At 41.4% G+C, this 16,925-nt stretch overlaps 1 protein-coding gene across 3 annotated transcripts in view; it reads right to left on the reverse strand.

The window, feature by feature from the left end:
• Positions 1-16,925, reverse strand: part of pak4 (p21 protein (Cdc42/Rac)-activated kinase 4) — a 52,122-nt gene that overhangs the window by 9,127 nt on the left and 26,070 nt on the right. For all 3 annotated transcript variants that reach the window (XM_084952015.1, XM_084952016.1, XM_084952017.1), the window contains exons 2-9: positions 13,203-13,430; positions 12,809-13,014; positions 11,319-11,523; positions 10,529-10,762; positions 9,845-10,303; positions 8,816-8,949; positions 7,175-7,301; positions 85-210 (exon numbers count right to left, since the gene is read on the reverse strand). In XM_084952015.1, the coding sequence (XP_084808141.1) occupies positions 85-210; positions 7,175-7,301; positions 8,816-8,949; positions 9,845-10,303; positions 10,529-10,762; positions 11,319-11,523; positions 12,809-13,014; positions 13,203-13,403 (1,692 nt within the window). In that variant the 5' untranslated portion in view covers positions 13,404-13,430. The remainder of the gene's footprint in view (positions 1-84; positions 211-7,174; positions 7,302-8,815; positions 8,950-9,844; positions 10,304-10,528; positions 10,763-11,318; positions 11,524-12,808; positions 13,015-13,202; positions 13,431-16,925) is intronic.

The following is a 16,925-nucleotide window of genomic DNA, read 5'->3' on the forward strand; positions in this document are numbered from 1 at the left end:
GGACACAGAGAGGAGAGACCACCAGTGAGGGGTGGAGACAAAAATACAGGTTTATCCTGACAGACAACACAGCCAGAGTGTTACCTCTGGTCCGTAAGGTAATCTGGATATGAGCTCTGGTGCCATCCAGTATGGAGTTCCAACCAGAGACTTCCTTCTCTGCACTTCCTTAGACACCTGTGCACAGAAACCAAAGTCGGACAGCTTCACCTGCAGATGGAGAGGAAGGAGGAGAAGAAGACAAGAAGAAACAGGAACATTATTGTTAACATCAAACATTTTTCCGCAGCTTTTCTCAAACAGACTTTACTTGAGCGAGCAGCTCGTGCTCATTTTGAGTCTCATTTGTGGACAGTCCCCATAGCTCTTATTTTGAACGCTCTGTTGTTGCTAAACAGCTAGTTCCAGCACTTCCTGTGTCATGTTTCCCCACCTAGTGGCTTGATATCATTCACTCACCCTACAGTCAGAGTGTAAACTGTATATAAAAGATGAATGAAGTCTGATGTTCTCCACACAATCTGACCAAAGAAGGGATGATACTGAGCCAATGATGATACCCTGGTTCATCCCTCATTTTCACTCAGTTCAATAAAAACTAACAAATAAGAGTTTACAGAGACAGAGAGCTGAGGCATGTTTTCCCCAAAACCTCCCAGCTGGGCACCTTTCATACCTGGAAGTTACATACATCTTTTACAGTTCAGCTATGGGTCAGATAGACGCCAAAGGCTAAGACTGCAGCTACCTTCAGATTGAGATGGCGGAGTTAGTGGACTGAATTTGGAAGTGACTTTAAGCTCAGCTGATCTGAAGTTCCTCAAGTGTGTGTGTGCAATTATTCATTCATTTGTTTAGATAAGTGTGGGTGTACTTTCCTGCCTGCATGATGCACACATATACAATCTGATTCTGTGTAAAACACCATTTGGATACTAGATAATAGACTCCTGGTAGCAGAGCCAGAAATGTTATCGGTTTACTGTTTCAGCCGCATAAAAATAAATATTCACACAGTTTATCTGATGAACCACACATGACCTCATGTCAGTCAGGCATCGCTGCCATCCACACCTCTTTCTGAGAAAGTTTTTGCATGGCTGCATACTCAGACACTGAGCCTTGTGCTGAGTGTCTGCCACAGTGCTGGCTGCTGGGTTCAGATTACTCATAAAGAGAAATGAAATGGCCTGTTAGGAGAAGTGGTTCACACTGCACATGTGTGAACACCACCATACACAGACATGAACACGATGGTCACTGAGCTCCACGTCCAGCAGACGATACAGCACAACCCAGAACAAAAACCCACTGCCTGACCTTACTGTAGGAGGATGAAACCATCACACGCTCAGCACGCAGGTGCATTCAGACACAACAAACACTCTCGCCCCTCTGCCGAGAAACGCTTCTTGCTTGGCTGATTCTGCTTCCCCTGCCAGGACAAACCACAAGCAGCAAGTAAAACCCAGCCCAGCACCAAAACACCACAGCTGCCAACAGGAAGCGCTCCGTGAGAGAACGAGACCACCCAGAGAACTTCAAACTACGGTTTTCAAATAAGCAGACCGCTACTTCCCCCAGAGCCTGCATGCACATCAGTGCTTCATGGTTTATTGTAACTGGTTTAGGTTCATTCAGGGTGCTAACAGATGACACTCTGACTTGATTTTTTTTATTTACTGAAACTTTAACTACTAATACAGATACTGGAAATAAAATGACTGCATAGCTAATCACTAGGATGGAGCAAGACATCCTCCGCTTACAACGGGGAAACAATTTATTCTGTGAAATGTACTCTTTAGACATGCCACTTTAGACTCATGTTAACCTGAGCCATGTTTTTAACTATGAGGCTGGTTTACAGGCAATAAAACGGTGAGAATTTATTTATTTTTGGTTATACTCTTAAACTTGTTTCCTCTAAGAAGGTTGTGGGGGTTTATACTGTTTATTATTACACTGATAAAGAAAAATATTCTTAGAAAATCATTTAGAGGACCTGCCACCCTTCATACATTTGCAGTCTTTAGACATGTATGGAAGTTGTGCTTTCAGTTTTAGTGCTGTATGGGTGAGTATTTTATATAGTTGAGTTTCAACAGCATTCAGTATTTAGACTAATAAGATTTGTCAGATGGTGATGATGATTTGTGTGGGTGTTAAAATTTTTGCATTCAAGTGATGTAAATTTCCTCATCAGACATTGAGCACAAAGCTGCATGCAAACATCTGCGTGCCCACCAGTATTTTGGGACCATGAGGACTTCTCCAACAGAACTACAGCGAACCAACACGAACCCTACAGATGGACTCCAAGTCTACTTGGAAAAAAAGAGAACAGGAATGACTCATCTGTGGTGTCCATCTGTGTCAGTAAGCAAATATAATCCCTCCCTTAGAGCCTTTTTCCTCCAAAGATGAAATTAAAAAAATATTAATAATAATAATAATAATAATAATAATAATAATAATAATAATAATAATAATAATAATAATAAACGGACACTTTGTGTTTGTAGAATCTGCAGTGTTTGAAAAACTAGCCAACACATCATACAATAAATAAATTAAACAATCTGAAGGTCATTAGAGCAACCAAAACACTACTGGAGACATTACAATAGAAACATTTCTGCCATGTTAACGCTCGTTTACTCATTTTATTCTACTGCAGCAAACTGTGGAAACAGAGTCTCACAGGAAGATTAAACAGAGCTGGCAGGTGCTTTATCTGTCTCACGACAGAGTAGACAAAGCGCTTTGGTGTCACTGCAGACAAACGCTTGGTCATGCATAGATCTGGAGGCCGAGGGGATGGCGAAACCACAGCTCATAAAGACATCAACCCACAAGCATTCATCAGATGTGATCAAGCGCAAAGTGGTTTATGCAGAAGCATCAAATGTGTGACTTGCACAGCAAGTGCACTCTCAGAAGAGGCTCAGCAAAGACCTCAGTCTGTGTATAATATATACGCACTACACTGTATAAGCAGGTTTCCTCTCATTGGAATTTATTCGAATTATTAAACGTGAATTAAGAAGTGGTGGGCCAACTCGGCCCTGCAGGGCTGAAGAGTTACAGTGAAACGTGTGGTCTTGATTGCAGCTTTAACAGCTGTTACAGACAGCCTAGCATCCGTGATCTGAATCTGCACTTTCTGACTAAAGCGGTGTGAATTTAGATCAAAGATGATTATGAGGTTATGAAAAAAAGGAAAGGTGGCAAACTGCTGAGCTCCAGTTTAATAATTTACTGTATAATAAGGCAAATGGTTGTTCTGTGCTGATGAGCTATTAACTGAAATGTGAACAGAATTACAAACAAAACCAGCAAACGACGATGATCACAATGCCAGGAGAAACTGCAGGTGTAACGACGCCAGAAATACACGGCAGCCGCTTCTCTACAGGAACAGCACAAAAAACTTTTCTAATGAGGAACTGATTTTTGGGTATTTCATTGTACACAATATAGAGCCTCGTCTTCTATGAAGAAATGGGTGTAGATTTCTGCAGAATTTTGTTTTTCATGATGTGATGCGAGAGCTACAACACACATAGTGAACGCATTCAGCATCACGGCTACATCAACTTATCCTATGTGAGAAAATTCTGGCAGCAGTGATATTAAAACATTAAGTCAGCAAAACCTGCAGAGTTCTTCAGTTTTAGAGGCACAGTTCGTGTGTGTGTGAGTGTGTGTGTGTGTGTGCACACACTATGACACACCAGAGGATGAGTTCCTTTTTTTATTGGTTTAACTGTGGTTTCATTTTCTGTAGAAAGTAGAAACTTGCTTGTCACCAGGCAGGAAGCGATTGGGCATCTGTCTCAGATGCAGTAGTGGTTAAGAGGCATCTGGTTCCTTTTTCTAGCTGCCATTTTATTTTAACTCATGCAAGAAGTGGGCTTGGTTTTGTTAGTGGCTGCAGTGCATCCTGCAGAGTTTGTGCACTTCGAGAGACAAAATTTAAGTAGAAGAGATACAGCTGCACCACTACGGGCGCATGCCCTAGTCCTTTCTCACAGCAGACGCCGTGATGCGCTACAGCAGAAAAAAACTCTGATAATGCTATTAATATTAGTGGTTGGTGCATTCTGCTTAAGTAATGGTTTACTGGGAAACCCCCACCCTCACATTTAAATAGAAAATAACTAGCTAATAATTAATAATTTTAAAATTAAAACTAAGAATAAAAAGATAGGAGAGACAGCCTTTTTGTTAAAGGGAAGGAAATTATTACATAAAAGTGATTTACATGGATATGAAAACAGGCCTGGGTTGAAAATAGGGCTGCCACAAACGATTATTTTGATAGTCGACTAGTCACCAATTATTTTTGCGATTAGTCGACTAATCAGATCATCATCCATTAGACGTAAAACGTACAGCTTATTGCACCAGCAGCATCTGCTCTTATATAACTATCATTAGCTTACAGCTTTAAGTGTTTAAGGTCTGTGCTAACTAAAAATAAAGACAAGATGATAGTTTATTAAATTTTAATGAAATTTGCAGATTGTTTCGGTGAAGTTTAATAAACTCCTTGCTATCTAAAATATAACAGGACACCGGAGTAAATTCTCGAGCATCTCACGCTTCTGATAATCAGCTGTCTGCTTGATGTTTATTCAGCTGTGTAAAAACTATAACTTTAATCTCAGCCAAACAGATTTACTCAGGAACAAATAAAATACTGAAAAAAGCCAAACAATAACATTTGAAGTTATCTAAGTGACTTATATATATTTAACCTGAGTAGCGAAAGACAGCGGTGGGTTTGAAAACGATTTGCCGGGTGAGCCTTGCCCCCAGCTAGCTATCGAGCTAGTGGGTAACAGACGTCTCCTAAAACGTCGGAGCGCTTTTGAAAATATGTGGTGTCTTGATAAACTGAGCAGATATTTGAGGTTTACACAGCTACATTCTCGCCTGAAAATATGTTAAACGTTTATTTTGTGACCCAGAAAGAATAATAAGAGTAATATTAAAACTAACGAGCTGCCGCCATTGTTGGAAACTGAGCTGGGCCGCGCTATGAATTCTGGGACACAGCTTCTTCTTCTTCGGGGTTTAACGGCAGCTGGCCTCCTTGTACATGCAGTGCTGCCATCTTCTGTTTCAGTCCGTTATTACACTCTTAAATCCTACTACTTATTCCTGCGTCTTTTGGGATCTTACAAAGCTTCAAACGACTCGTCGACTATTAAATCAGTCGTCGATGATTTTGATAGTCGACGTAATCGTGACTAGTCGACTAATCGTGGCAGCCCTAGTTGAAAACTCCTCGTATTTGACATTTCAGGCTCATCTCTACTCTGAATGTCTCTGCATCTGCCTGTTCTGCCCTTTCTCTATATCTAGTACACTTTCAACGTGGCAGGTATACTGGTGCAGGCTGGATTAAAGGCAGTGACAAGTTTGACAGTATTTGGATGAATGTTTTCTTATATTTTACCAAAACACTTTTTCTCCGTTTGAGTGACTGCTGCCTGCTCCACTCCGTGTGCAGTACATACGCGGGCATGTTTATTTGGCTAGCTTTGACATCAATGCTTTTTCACATCTCTTAATCATGAAGTTTAACCATCATGAGTAAGTACCAAACGCCTTCACCTCAACGTCAAGCATAAGCCCAAACTCCTAAAAGTCTTAATCCTTAAAGAGACCTATGGAGAGGTGAGCCGGCCACAAAGCTCTACCTCATCAATTGACAGTCTCACGCTTAACGTGTTTTATTTAGTTTAAAATGGTTTCCTGTGACAGATTAATCTGACACTCAACATGCAAATGAGTAAACAAAAAAACTCCCCCCAAAAAACTGCAGCCCACAAGTTGCCCATTATGTACAGCCCCATACTGACCAGACACATTTACACAAGCACATTCAGCAGCTGTAAGCTCTTTTCTGAATAGTAAAAAAAAACCTGGGTTACACTTGCTAAACTGAAAGTGCACCACATTAAAAAAAACTGTGCAAACTTCAGTAAGGGAACTGAGGGTGGGGCTGGAGAGCTCAGTGATCATAGGACCAGAGAAACAACACCCCGTTATAGAAGGCTCTGTCACTGTGACCCACATAATCGAGTGGAGGTGAAGTTTTAATTCAAGCTGTCCCAGCCCCAGTAACGCTCAGGAGGTCAGCGAGTTCTGTCTATCGACGGGCTCTCCTGCCCTCTGCAAGCACTGCCGAGGCATACGAGGGTCTGAGGGGAAACGAATCTCCTTTGGTGATACTTCAACGGTCATGTGCAAGTCTATATTTAGACATGCACAACATTGCGATTTATGATATTTGCGATTTATGATATATTTTTACTAATAGAAGACGCTTGGTGATAAAAGGTCTGTTACAATCTTTTGCTAAAAAAGTGCTTTCTCAACAACTACGTTGTGGTCTGACAAAACCACAAGTGTGAGGCCATTGTTTTAAAAATTGAACTATATGATTCACCTTCCTGTGAAACTTTGACCGATCAGCTGGCTGGGGTTTCTCTTGTGTTGCTCCAACATTTAAAAAAAACTGTTCGGTTCTACGGAAAAAACTTTACTTGTCAGATTATTAACATATAACATGTCAGACATTCATACATAATTTAAAGCAGTTCTTCATTGTTTAGGTTTTAATTCCCTCAAAATTATTTTGAAAGGTGAGTTCCTGCAAACCAGCTAACAATTGCCAATCGCGACCCCACCGGCAGGATGACCAAGTGGCATTTAGCTGCTCTCTTATTCACTGACTCAAATCCCACATTCCTTCAGAAGATAGTTTTTGTTCTGCTCTGGAAATCCGGTGTGAGCTGAGGGTCGCTCTAACCAGAAACCAGAGCATTTGGAGAACCAGTTCACACGCTGATGTGCGGAGCTCACTGAGGCTGCAGAGCTGGGCGAGGTTATCATCGTAAAGTTCTTTTCATGAGAGGAACTGACATGAAAGTCAGCTGATTATTGCTGATATTTATTGTCACAAAGCGTATGCAGTACTATGACTTTGTCTTTTTGCATTTACAGATGCACATGTCAGAGCAATGGCAGAGAAATACAACTTAATTCTGTGGAAAATGCTGACAACATCTGAACGCTTGTTCCTTCCGGAGAAGTTTTATTGAGTGTTATGCTGCAAAACAGGAACTTAAACTGATTCTTACAGAAGTGTAGTACCTACCCGTCCGTCATGAGTGAGGAGGATGGAGTCGCTCTTTATGTCTCTATGGATCACACCCTGTGTGTGAAGGACAGACAACGCCTTCAGGACGGACAGACACACTGTGGCGATCTGCTCCTCATTCATCCTGCAGACGAATAGAGACACCAGTTTTTGTGATTCAGTTCACAGTCAGGAGTGAAAAGTTCTTGAGCTACAATAATACGCATCACACAGGGTGTCTACATGTAAACACAAGTGCAATTTAAGACTTCAAGACCTCTTTTAGTACAACCTTAAGAGATATTAAAGCTAAAACACAGTCAGTTCCAAATAACATGAAATTAAATTATCTGATTAAATTTAAGAAAATTGACAAAATTAGCAAACAAATCATTGTTTACTTAAACAACATCACATTTTCTGACCTACAACAATCAGCACAGTTTGTTAGCATTTTCACAAGCGGGGCTTAAACCCTATTCACTATTCTCTGGTCATATGTTAATAGATTTGAATGTTCCTACTTCTGTAAACTAACGAGCAAATTGGCTTCCTCTTTATCGTCATCATTTCTATCAGTGTACTGCAAGTCTCCAGGCCTAAAATAACCACCTGCCTGGGCAAGATTTCAGTGACTTTGGTAAATAAGACCTAGAACTGTTTCATTAGCTCATGCAGCTTATCGGTCTTTTACTGTTAAACATTTCCGTATATAAAAACAGCAAGATGAGGGTGGTGAAACTAGTACATCCATCATGATGTATTACCTAAATGTTTTCAGAGGGACAGAAATTATTTACGTGACATGACTAAAATATTCCCATCACACCAATCCAAATTTACTTTATGACATTTATAGAAAAAAAAGCTCCTATGCGTGTTTTAGACTTAGATGATTCAGTCTGCCAAACACTCTCACTCCTGTTGCGTGGAAAACAATGTAAAATGACACAGACATGTGATGTAATGCATTATGTTTCTGTGCTGAATAGATAGGAGACAGCGCCCCCTTATGGTGGAAATCATATCTGGTGAACAAACAGCTTAATAAGGGGCAGACTTAAATGGCTTAAAGCATATGAAAAAGGAATATAATGGGTACAATGCCTAAAGTATTTTGGTTTCTTTCAACTAGCAAACATTGCAAAAAAACAAATCTATACAGTAAAAAATTTGGAACTAATTTTCTCCTCCTTAAATTCCAGCATTCAGTCCTCATTAGCTTGAACACTGGAGCTAAGCTAACAGAAACTAGCTGACATCACCTTTTTTCTTGCTTTACTTCACCGCCTTACAGCTAAAGTTTGTATTCATTTTGAGACTTTATTAAATCACTCATAAAGCCTTGAACGGCCTCGCTACTGGTCATACAGCAAACATGGAGATCAACATGTGCACACATGCTTGCATCAGTGCCAGACACTTACATAGGCTCTACGTTTATTCACTGCATACGCATAAATTAAGGTTTAGTGTGTGTATATATTGGTAATTAATATCACTATTGCAGCTGGGAGAACTCAGTAAACCCTGAAATGGCTCAGTGATTAAGAAAATGAATAGACAGGTGGATTTTTACTCTTATTATTGTTGTTATTATAGCCATTTAATACTGCGAGGTGCTGCATAAATGACTGATGTATAAAGTTTCTCTCTCACCTTGTGTGTGTCACGATGTCAGTGAGCGCTCCTCCCTCCATGAACTCCATGACGACCCAGAGCTCATCCCCCACCAGGTAGCTGTTATACATCTCCACCACGTTCTCATGGTGATAGTCCCGCATGATCACCACCTGCAGTTACCACACAGAAAGGAAGGATCATCACTACTTTGATCGCACTGAAGCCCTGCCTCGTCACTCATGAAGCGAGTCAAGTGTTTAAAATCCAAGGCGGAAATCTGCAACTGAGGTGAAGGCGAGATGGAGCGTGAACCCCACAACGCTTCAGGCGGCAGCGCAGGCTCGTGAGATGTGTCTAAAGGCGACTTCTTACTTACTGTATTGGTTTTATCTTGACTCGAGTGTGGGGAGAGATTTCACGCATTTCCTACCACTCTGATGTATTAACATAAAAATCTATGTTTGGAAAAATGCGCTGGTGTCAGGAAAGCATCAAATATTATTTTTAGATTTGAGACTATTAAAAAAAACCCAGATCTGTGTGAACAGAGAAAGATCTCGTCTCCTCTTTGGTTCAGCCAGCTTTCTGAATGCCTCTGAAATACAAACGCAACATTTGTATTGACAATGTTTAACCGTGTCGATTAAACTGGGTTAAATTTTGATTGATACGTTTTTAACACAATAAACAAACTTCATAAATTTTAAATATACAAAAACATAATTGAATCTGACTGAGGATGCATTTTGGTTTTATTTAGATTTAACACAGTGTCCTAACCTTTCTGGGTTTGTACGTTTACCATAGACCCTTTTCAAAATAAAAGCCACCTAAAACCTCATACACTGCCTTGTGTAAATTTTCAAAAGTATATAAATTACAGATCTCCAGAGATCAGTGACCTCACAGCTGGTTAAGGCAATGGCCATCAGTGCAGTAAAAAGTGCAGAGTAAACGAGCCAACTGGAATAACCAAACGCTCTACATTCCCTACTTCTGTGTACTTTTTCCCATAATCTGGCATGTTAACTCTGACCTTTTTAAGTTGCCAAACAGATCTTTTACCTCGTTGAAGAGGAGTTCTCTGCGCTGTTGTTTCCTCAGGTCCATCTTCTTCACGGCGACCAGTTTTCCTGTGGTTTTCATCGTAGCGATACACACAATCCCTGTGGAGCCCTCACCAATCTTAATGTAGTGATCCAAGTAGGTCCGCGGATCGCCCGGATCGACCACCATCTGCAGTGCCGCCCTGAACTGCTCATGGGAAACTCTCTGGGGTTCCCTCTGTGGTGAGCGGCCCTGAGGAGGAGCACCCGATGCAGCGGGCCCAGAGGGTACAGGGGGTCGTGGGGCTGGAACGTTGGGGTGAGGGGTGTGCGGGAGCTGGGAGGACTCGGGGGCCAGGATGGGGTGGGAAGAGTGATGAGGGTGTGGGTGGCTTATAGGGGGTTTGGAGCCAGAGGAACCTCGGACGGAGCCGCTAGAGGGGCCGTTCTGAGGTGAGGACTCATGGTGTCGACCCACCTGGAAAAGAGAGCCAAACTTAAGCACAAACTTAAATCTAAATGAAGCTTTTCTGTCACAACATCTTCCAACATCTCGTGAGGTGCACGAGTGTCAGGATTATTATGGAGCTATGGTAACTGTCCCAAAGAAAGCAGCTAAATCTGAGCTGGAGATCTGCCAGCAGGCTCAGTTTAGACACGTCTGTGATTTTATCACTGGTTCCCTGAGGGTTCCCACCCCTACCTGTCCTGTGGGGCTGCGTCCGCCATCGCTCTCTGTCCGCGGGTATGTGTTAAACGGCCGTGTGGCTTGTTGAGCAGTTTTCATCACTCCCTCAGACATTGGCAGATTTGGAGTGCGTATGTTGGGTCCTGAGAGAGGCCTCTTGTCTCTGGGAGACTGAGGACTGCTGTCCCGTGCCACGTAGCTGGACTTTGGCCTGTGGTCACCAGGCTGATCCCGCTGAGCCCCATGATCCTGAGGAGAGGGAAAAATCCAGAGAAAGTAAATTAATGGGAAGTACTCACGGAGAGACCGACAGAGAGGAGGTGTTTGTACTGCCTGTTATGCTTTTATTTTCTGTAATATTTAATATAAATGGTGAATGGAATTGCACTTACACAGTGCTTTTCTACTCTGAGCACTTAAAGCACTTTGTGCTACAAGCCTCATTCACCCACTCACACACATTCATACAGCGTTTAATTCTGTGGCTAAGCAACTTCTATAAGAATCACTATTTTGCGAGAGTATGTGGGCTAAAGGAGCAAGGGGTCAAACTGAACCGCAACCGACCTTTTGTTATAATGTTCATGTCAAACATGCCCAAATTTCCAATCAGTGTGAAGCAAAAGGCTTCAGATTACTCTCAGTTTCAACATTTTTTTCCCCCTACTTTTGGATAAATGTGATGACGCCTTCTGTTTGTGAGGGGGGAGTCAATCAGAAGAAAGCTGGGCAAGAACTGAGCATCAAACAGCCTTAAAAATAATAATACAGCTGTGAATGTGAATCCAGGTTCTTCCGTGTCTACCTGGTCTCTGTCCCGAGGCTGTCTGTCTCTGTGAGGGGGAGGAGGGGGGCCTTGTCTGTCCCTCTGGGCTCTGTTGGGCTCTTGACCCCGGGGCTGCTGTTGGGGGCGGCCCTGGATCACCTCATCTGTCTGAGGAGGACGGACTCCGCGCTGACCTTGGTGGCGGGGGTCACCTCCGCTCTGCTGGTCTTGTCTGAGTCGGTCTCTGAAAATCATATCGACACAAATGTAAATACAGAACAGATTTATAATAACTTTATATTATTTCATTAATTTGCATTTCTCCTTTATTTTGCATTTGATTTATTTTCAAGTTGTTTCCAGTTGAGTTTTTATTGTTTGAAAATGTTGAGTTTTAGTATTTTTACTTATTACAGTTTATTATAGAGGGTGTTTGTCTGTTCAAAATAGACTTTATGATATAAACATAGCTTGCAGTGAAGACAGATGACTCACAGTCATGTTGACATGCCAAATCTGAATGAACAAAAGGACTGAAGCCTCATTAGGCAGGTTGTGTCAAGAAGAACGAAAGCAAAGACATTTCCTGTACAGTTTTCTTTCTGTTTAATTATTTTTTGTAAACGGAGGTCATTTCAGTTAAGTGAAAAAACTATAAAGGGGGGTGGTATACATTTTAGTTATCCCACCAAAAAAGATGGAAAAGCAATTATCCGAAAGAAGATCTTGCACTTAAATAAAATACAAAAATAAAATAACACAAAATAAACAAACACAGACAATATCTTTAGTTTTACTTTGTTGCAGATGTTTATTGAGACTGGGATGTCTACATGACTGTGCTGACAACCTGAAAAAATGCCACGTAATAAAACAAAACAAAAGATAAACAAACAGAGTAATCAAAAACTGAAACTTAACACAAAAACTACTTAAAATATAAAAGGACATTTATGGTAAGTACACAATATCATTTCAGTATAGTTTAGATTTCATGACAATTTACTAAGTTTCTTCACTCCTATTTGTAGACTTAGACTTATAGTTTTCTAAACTAACCTAATTAAGTAATCCAGTACTCATGAGTAAGCTTCCTTTAGCTGGTCCTGAAAACATTTGGTGTGTAGGGAGTAATGGTGCCTTCCAGAGGAAGTCAGAATTGGAACACGCCCTTATCACAGCCTCATCAACCCGAGTTAACAATCAAAAATGGTGGCAGTGAACGTAAACAGTATTAAAATATGTAAAACTTGTAATCTGTACTACCACTGTTGTGCATTTGTGACTCACTAAATAAGCTATGGATAGTCCAGAGATTAGGATGCATCCATGAACGTGCTGCAGTGGTGTTTTGTTTTATGCTGTATTGGTAGTAATGGACGAATTGCTCTACCTTGCTAAGAAGCAAAACAAACCCTGCTTTTCCGTTTTTTCGACTTTACGAGAACGCACCCAATTTCCGAGGAATCTGGAACGGGGCAAATGTGCACGATTATCACTCCACGGGGAGCTGTAGTTCATCGTCTCACCTGTCTTGTCTGTCTGAGTAGTGTCTGTATTGAGGATCTCCGTTCTCCTGCCCCCCACCTCCTCCTGAAGAGCTCGAGTCCCTGCGAGGGTGCGTTGGAGGACTCCCTCGCCGCAGGGAGTTGGAGCGAGTCACGGACATGGTGTCGAACTCATCCAGCAGCCATGTTAGAGACTCTGTTCCCATCCTGCTGCCGCGTACGATGGTCTGGAGATTTAAAAGAAGAAAGAAAAAAAAGGAGGATGCATTACAATCTGTAAAGTTAGCAGGTTACAGGGCTGGCAGCGTGTGTTGTTTTTGTATAAAAATGACTGAAATTACAATCACGAGAATATTTTAGATCGTCTATCACTAAAGAATCAGTATGATAAACTCAATCTCTGATTTTCGCTCACCTTTCGCGGTTCTACAGTAGTGATGATGGTCGCGTCGATAAAGGGTTTGGGCCTCTGCGCCGTGTCTTCGATGAGTGACTGCCATTGCCGCGGCAGCCCGACAAACTTCTGCTCCTGCTCGTCAAAGTCCGTGTGCACACGGTGCTCAAAGTTGGACGGAGCTGAGATCTGGATACGAGACTTCTTCTTTTTGGCAAACATGATGGCAGCTGTGGCCGAGCATCAGACCTGTGTGGAGGAAGGTGGAAAGGGATGAAGGCTAACAGAAAGTAACAGTAAGGAGAAAATGCAAATGTAAAACTCCCAAGTAAAATATGTAAAACACATCACACATGCATGCTCACAGGCAGCGACGCTCGAAAACAACTGCTGTCAAGCTTTAAAAGTCACATCTCATTTAAGGGTTTTAGAGGCTGTGGATGAAGTCTTCTCAATGAATCATTTTCAAAAAGTCTAAATTTTCTTGTCATGGTTTTAAAATGACTCAGGTTTAATTTGCATCGTATGTTTGATTAAGCTCCTTTTATCATGTGTTCTGTTTTACCTGTTCTTTAAACACTCAGTTATACCATTTGTTTATTTTAAGTTTTTTATTTCATTTATCATATTTAAAGCACTTCTCTCTCTCCCCCATGTGGCTCTCTGTTTTATGATGAACCTGATGAAGTCCACAAACTGAAACCGATCAGTCAAATAAAGGTGTTCTACACAGTAAGAATTGCTGGAGCTTCAAGCTCGGCAGAAGTAAACTCAAATATCAAACAGTTTCAAGAAATCTGCAGGTGATAACCGGGTGTTTCCTACCAAACGTTACTATTAAGACAAAGCAAAAGTTCTTTCAGTCAACTCTTGAGAGCCCTCGTGCTTTTTTCTTAGCAGATATTTTTATTGGTAAAAAAGTATTTAAATCTTTGCTTTGCTTGTCAGTGTAAATTTGTGTGTTTTTGGAGAGACAGACTCAATTCGTTTTTAAAAACATGATTAGGCTGAAACAAACATACTAAACGAGTCGTCTTTCGTTGTACTGCTTTGGCCTCTTGCAGACGTTAATCGAGAGTCAAATGATTCAAAATCCTGTTTCTTTTTAACCATTAATCAAATGTGATTTTTGGCCAGTTTTGGCAGCACTCGCAGCTGTCACGTACATACTCTGCAGTGAGTCATTAACAGCTCACATTTTGCCAGATAAAACAGACAAATACACGATTCTGCACTTATCACTTAAAAATAATTGTGATTTCAACTTATCACTGTGTGCAAGTGGGAGGATGTCTCAGAACTTTTCCCACGCCCTTCATCTCATCCTGCAACATTTTCCTTTGAGGACTGATATTAGATGGCTATAAGACGACGGAATAAAGAAGTGGTTTTAATATTTTCGATATTTAACTTGTTGGAAGGACTGTGAGGCCCCACTCAGGATTGACACTCGCTTTTTACTTCAGCGAGTTCGGCCCACGTGAGGCTCAACTGATCGTGCAAGTGGAAAAAAAGCCCTGTAATAAACTGGCAATCTGTCCCGCCAATGATGTTTTCTCATGTTTGACAGATGTCCACACTTAGCTAGTGACCTTAATAAAATCACCTGCTGTTGTGGTTGACTGAAACAAAAACCAGCATATGTTAGAAAACAGCAGTCTGGATCCAGTATGAAAAGAGACACTCCCTGTAGTCAAGCAGGGGAATCAGGTAAAGCAGGTGACTGACAGGTGAGGTGGAGTGGCGGGCTCATTACATATTTAACCCTGGAGAACACATGGGGTCAGATACGACCCCATTGGTTTACTAGGGAACCCATGGGGTCAAATTTGACCCCATGGGTTCTCCAGGGTTAAAAAAGTCAAATCTGAAAAGTTCCCACCTCAGCAAAATCACCTGATGATTTTTTTTGATGTACTTAATGAAGCGGTGCAAAAAATGTTAAAATCACAGTAAATGTTTTCTGAACTACACAGATGTGCTGAACCAAATCAATTTTATACCCACTCCAAATATCACAATCTAAAAGGCTAAATCTTATTTTCTTCTGTGTGATTTTTGTTTCTGCGAACAACATTCAACATCAGTCATTGTGATTTGCTGCAAACGATCCTCTGCTTGCATATAAAGACAGAAGGTAGAGCCAGATGGGTCCCTCTCAGCACTGGCATTACTCCTCACTGTCTTTTTGCAGTTCTGGTTATTCAGTATTAGTCGTGTTAATTATTAGTTTAGTTGAACAGTTTAAGTGATAGGGAAAAGTCTGAATCCAACAACATCATTGTGTGGCTGGTTTGTGTACCATCACCACTCCGAGAGTCTATGACTAAGAAAAAATTCAGTTGTAGTATATTTATAGTAGGACAGTAAAATCTTACACGGCTTCATTGCACAAGAAGGATTCTGAGGATGTAATGACTCAGCTGGCTTGTTAAAAACAGCTGCTTTCTACAAAATACTGTGCTCATTCGCTCCATTTGCTCATGAAAAGAACAAAAAACAGGAGAAAGTCGAAAACAAAGTGATGAAAAAGATGCTGGGATGTAAGGATGGGGGGATAGAGGGCGTGATGAGGCAATTCAGAGGGCGATCTGGGCGGGTCACAAGTTAACAGGGCATGAGTCATGTTGCTGAGCTCACAGGCTGCTGTGGTAATAAAGTCTTTCACAGCAGGAGCGTTTGAAGTGAAGTGAGACCCGCCTAGAAACACACTGAGAAATGAGAGGTTCAGAGCCAATGACGCAGCACAGACAGAGAACATCAGTACAGAAAAATAAATCAGGATCAACGTCGGCAAAGACAAAACTAACTGTACCTACAAAGTACTCTAAGCATTTTAATGAGCACACAAAATTAAAATAGAAATAATCAAGAACTAAAGGAAAACCCAAGGACTAAAAAAAGTATTCCAGTCAAATCTTAAAACCTCACTCGATTTGCCAGATGTGCGAAAGCAGCCGATGAATGGCGCAGGCAAATGTTAAATGATGGATCAAAGTAGAAATGGTCATGATCTTCAAATGTTCAATCATTAGTTGATTGAACATTTATTTCTTGTTGACGGTTCCCTGTGTGCCAGGGATGAGCGGGTGCTGTAAACACAGGAGGTTCAGGTATCTCAGCATCATATTCACAACTGATGGGAAGATGGAGTGTGAGAAACCGGTGCAGCTTCCTCTTGGTCCTGTTGTTACTACAATATTTTATTAATAAATACCTTTTATTTTACCTACTTACGAAAATAAATTTTAACCTCAGCTTGATGTTTCCTTACACCCTAGGGAAAGACTCGCAGTCTCTTCCTCCTAGTGAGGAAGAAAGTTTATTAATTCAACATTAACACTGGATCAGAAGTCAGTACCAGCAGATAATCAAAACCAAGGTATTGGTATCACATTTCAACTGGAAAAAGTTGGATCAGTGTATCCCCAGTCATGAGCTCCAGTTAGTTACCCAAAACAGAGTCTGCTGGGTTAATCCTCAGAGATCAGGTGAGGAGCTCGCAGTAGAGACACTGCTCCTTTGTGTCAGAAGAAACAAGCTAAGGAGGTCCCGGGGAGGTCTAACTAGGAGAGACCCTGAGGTAAATCCCAAACTTGCTGAAGAGATTATATATCATCTGGACTGGAAGCACAGCTATAAAGGAACTGGAAACTATTGCTATTGTCCGTTCCCCCCCCCCCCCCCCTTCGACACCTGCAGAATAACCTCTAGGATATTTGTCAAGAACAGCATGATACTAGC

Source organism: Perissodus microlepis, chromosome 14 (assembly GCF_051167445.1).
Source record: "Perissodus microlepis isolate ML-2025 ecotype Zambia chromosome 14, ASM5116744v1, whole genome shotgun sequence".
In the NCBI taxonomy this organism is placed as follows: domain Eukaryota; kingdom Metazoa; phylum Chordata; class Actinopteri; order Cichliformes; family Cichlidae; genus Perissodus; species Perissodus microlepis.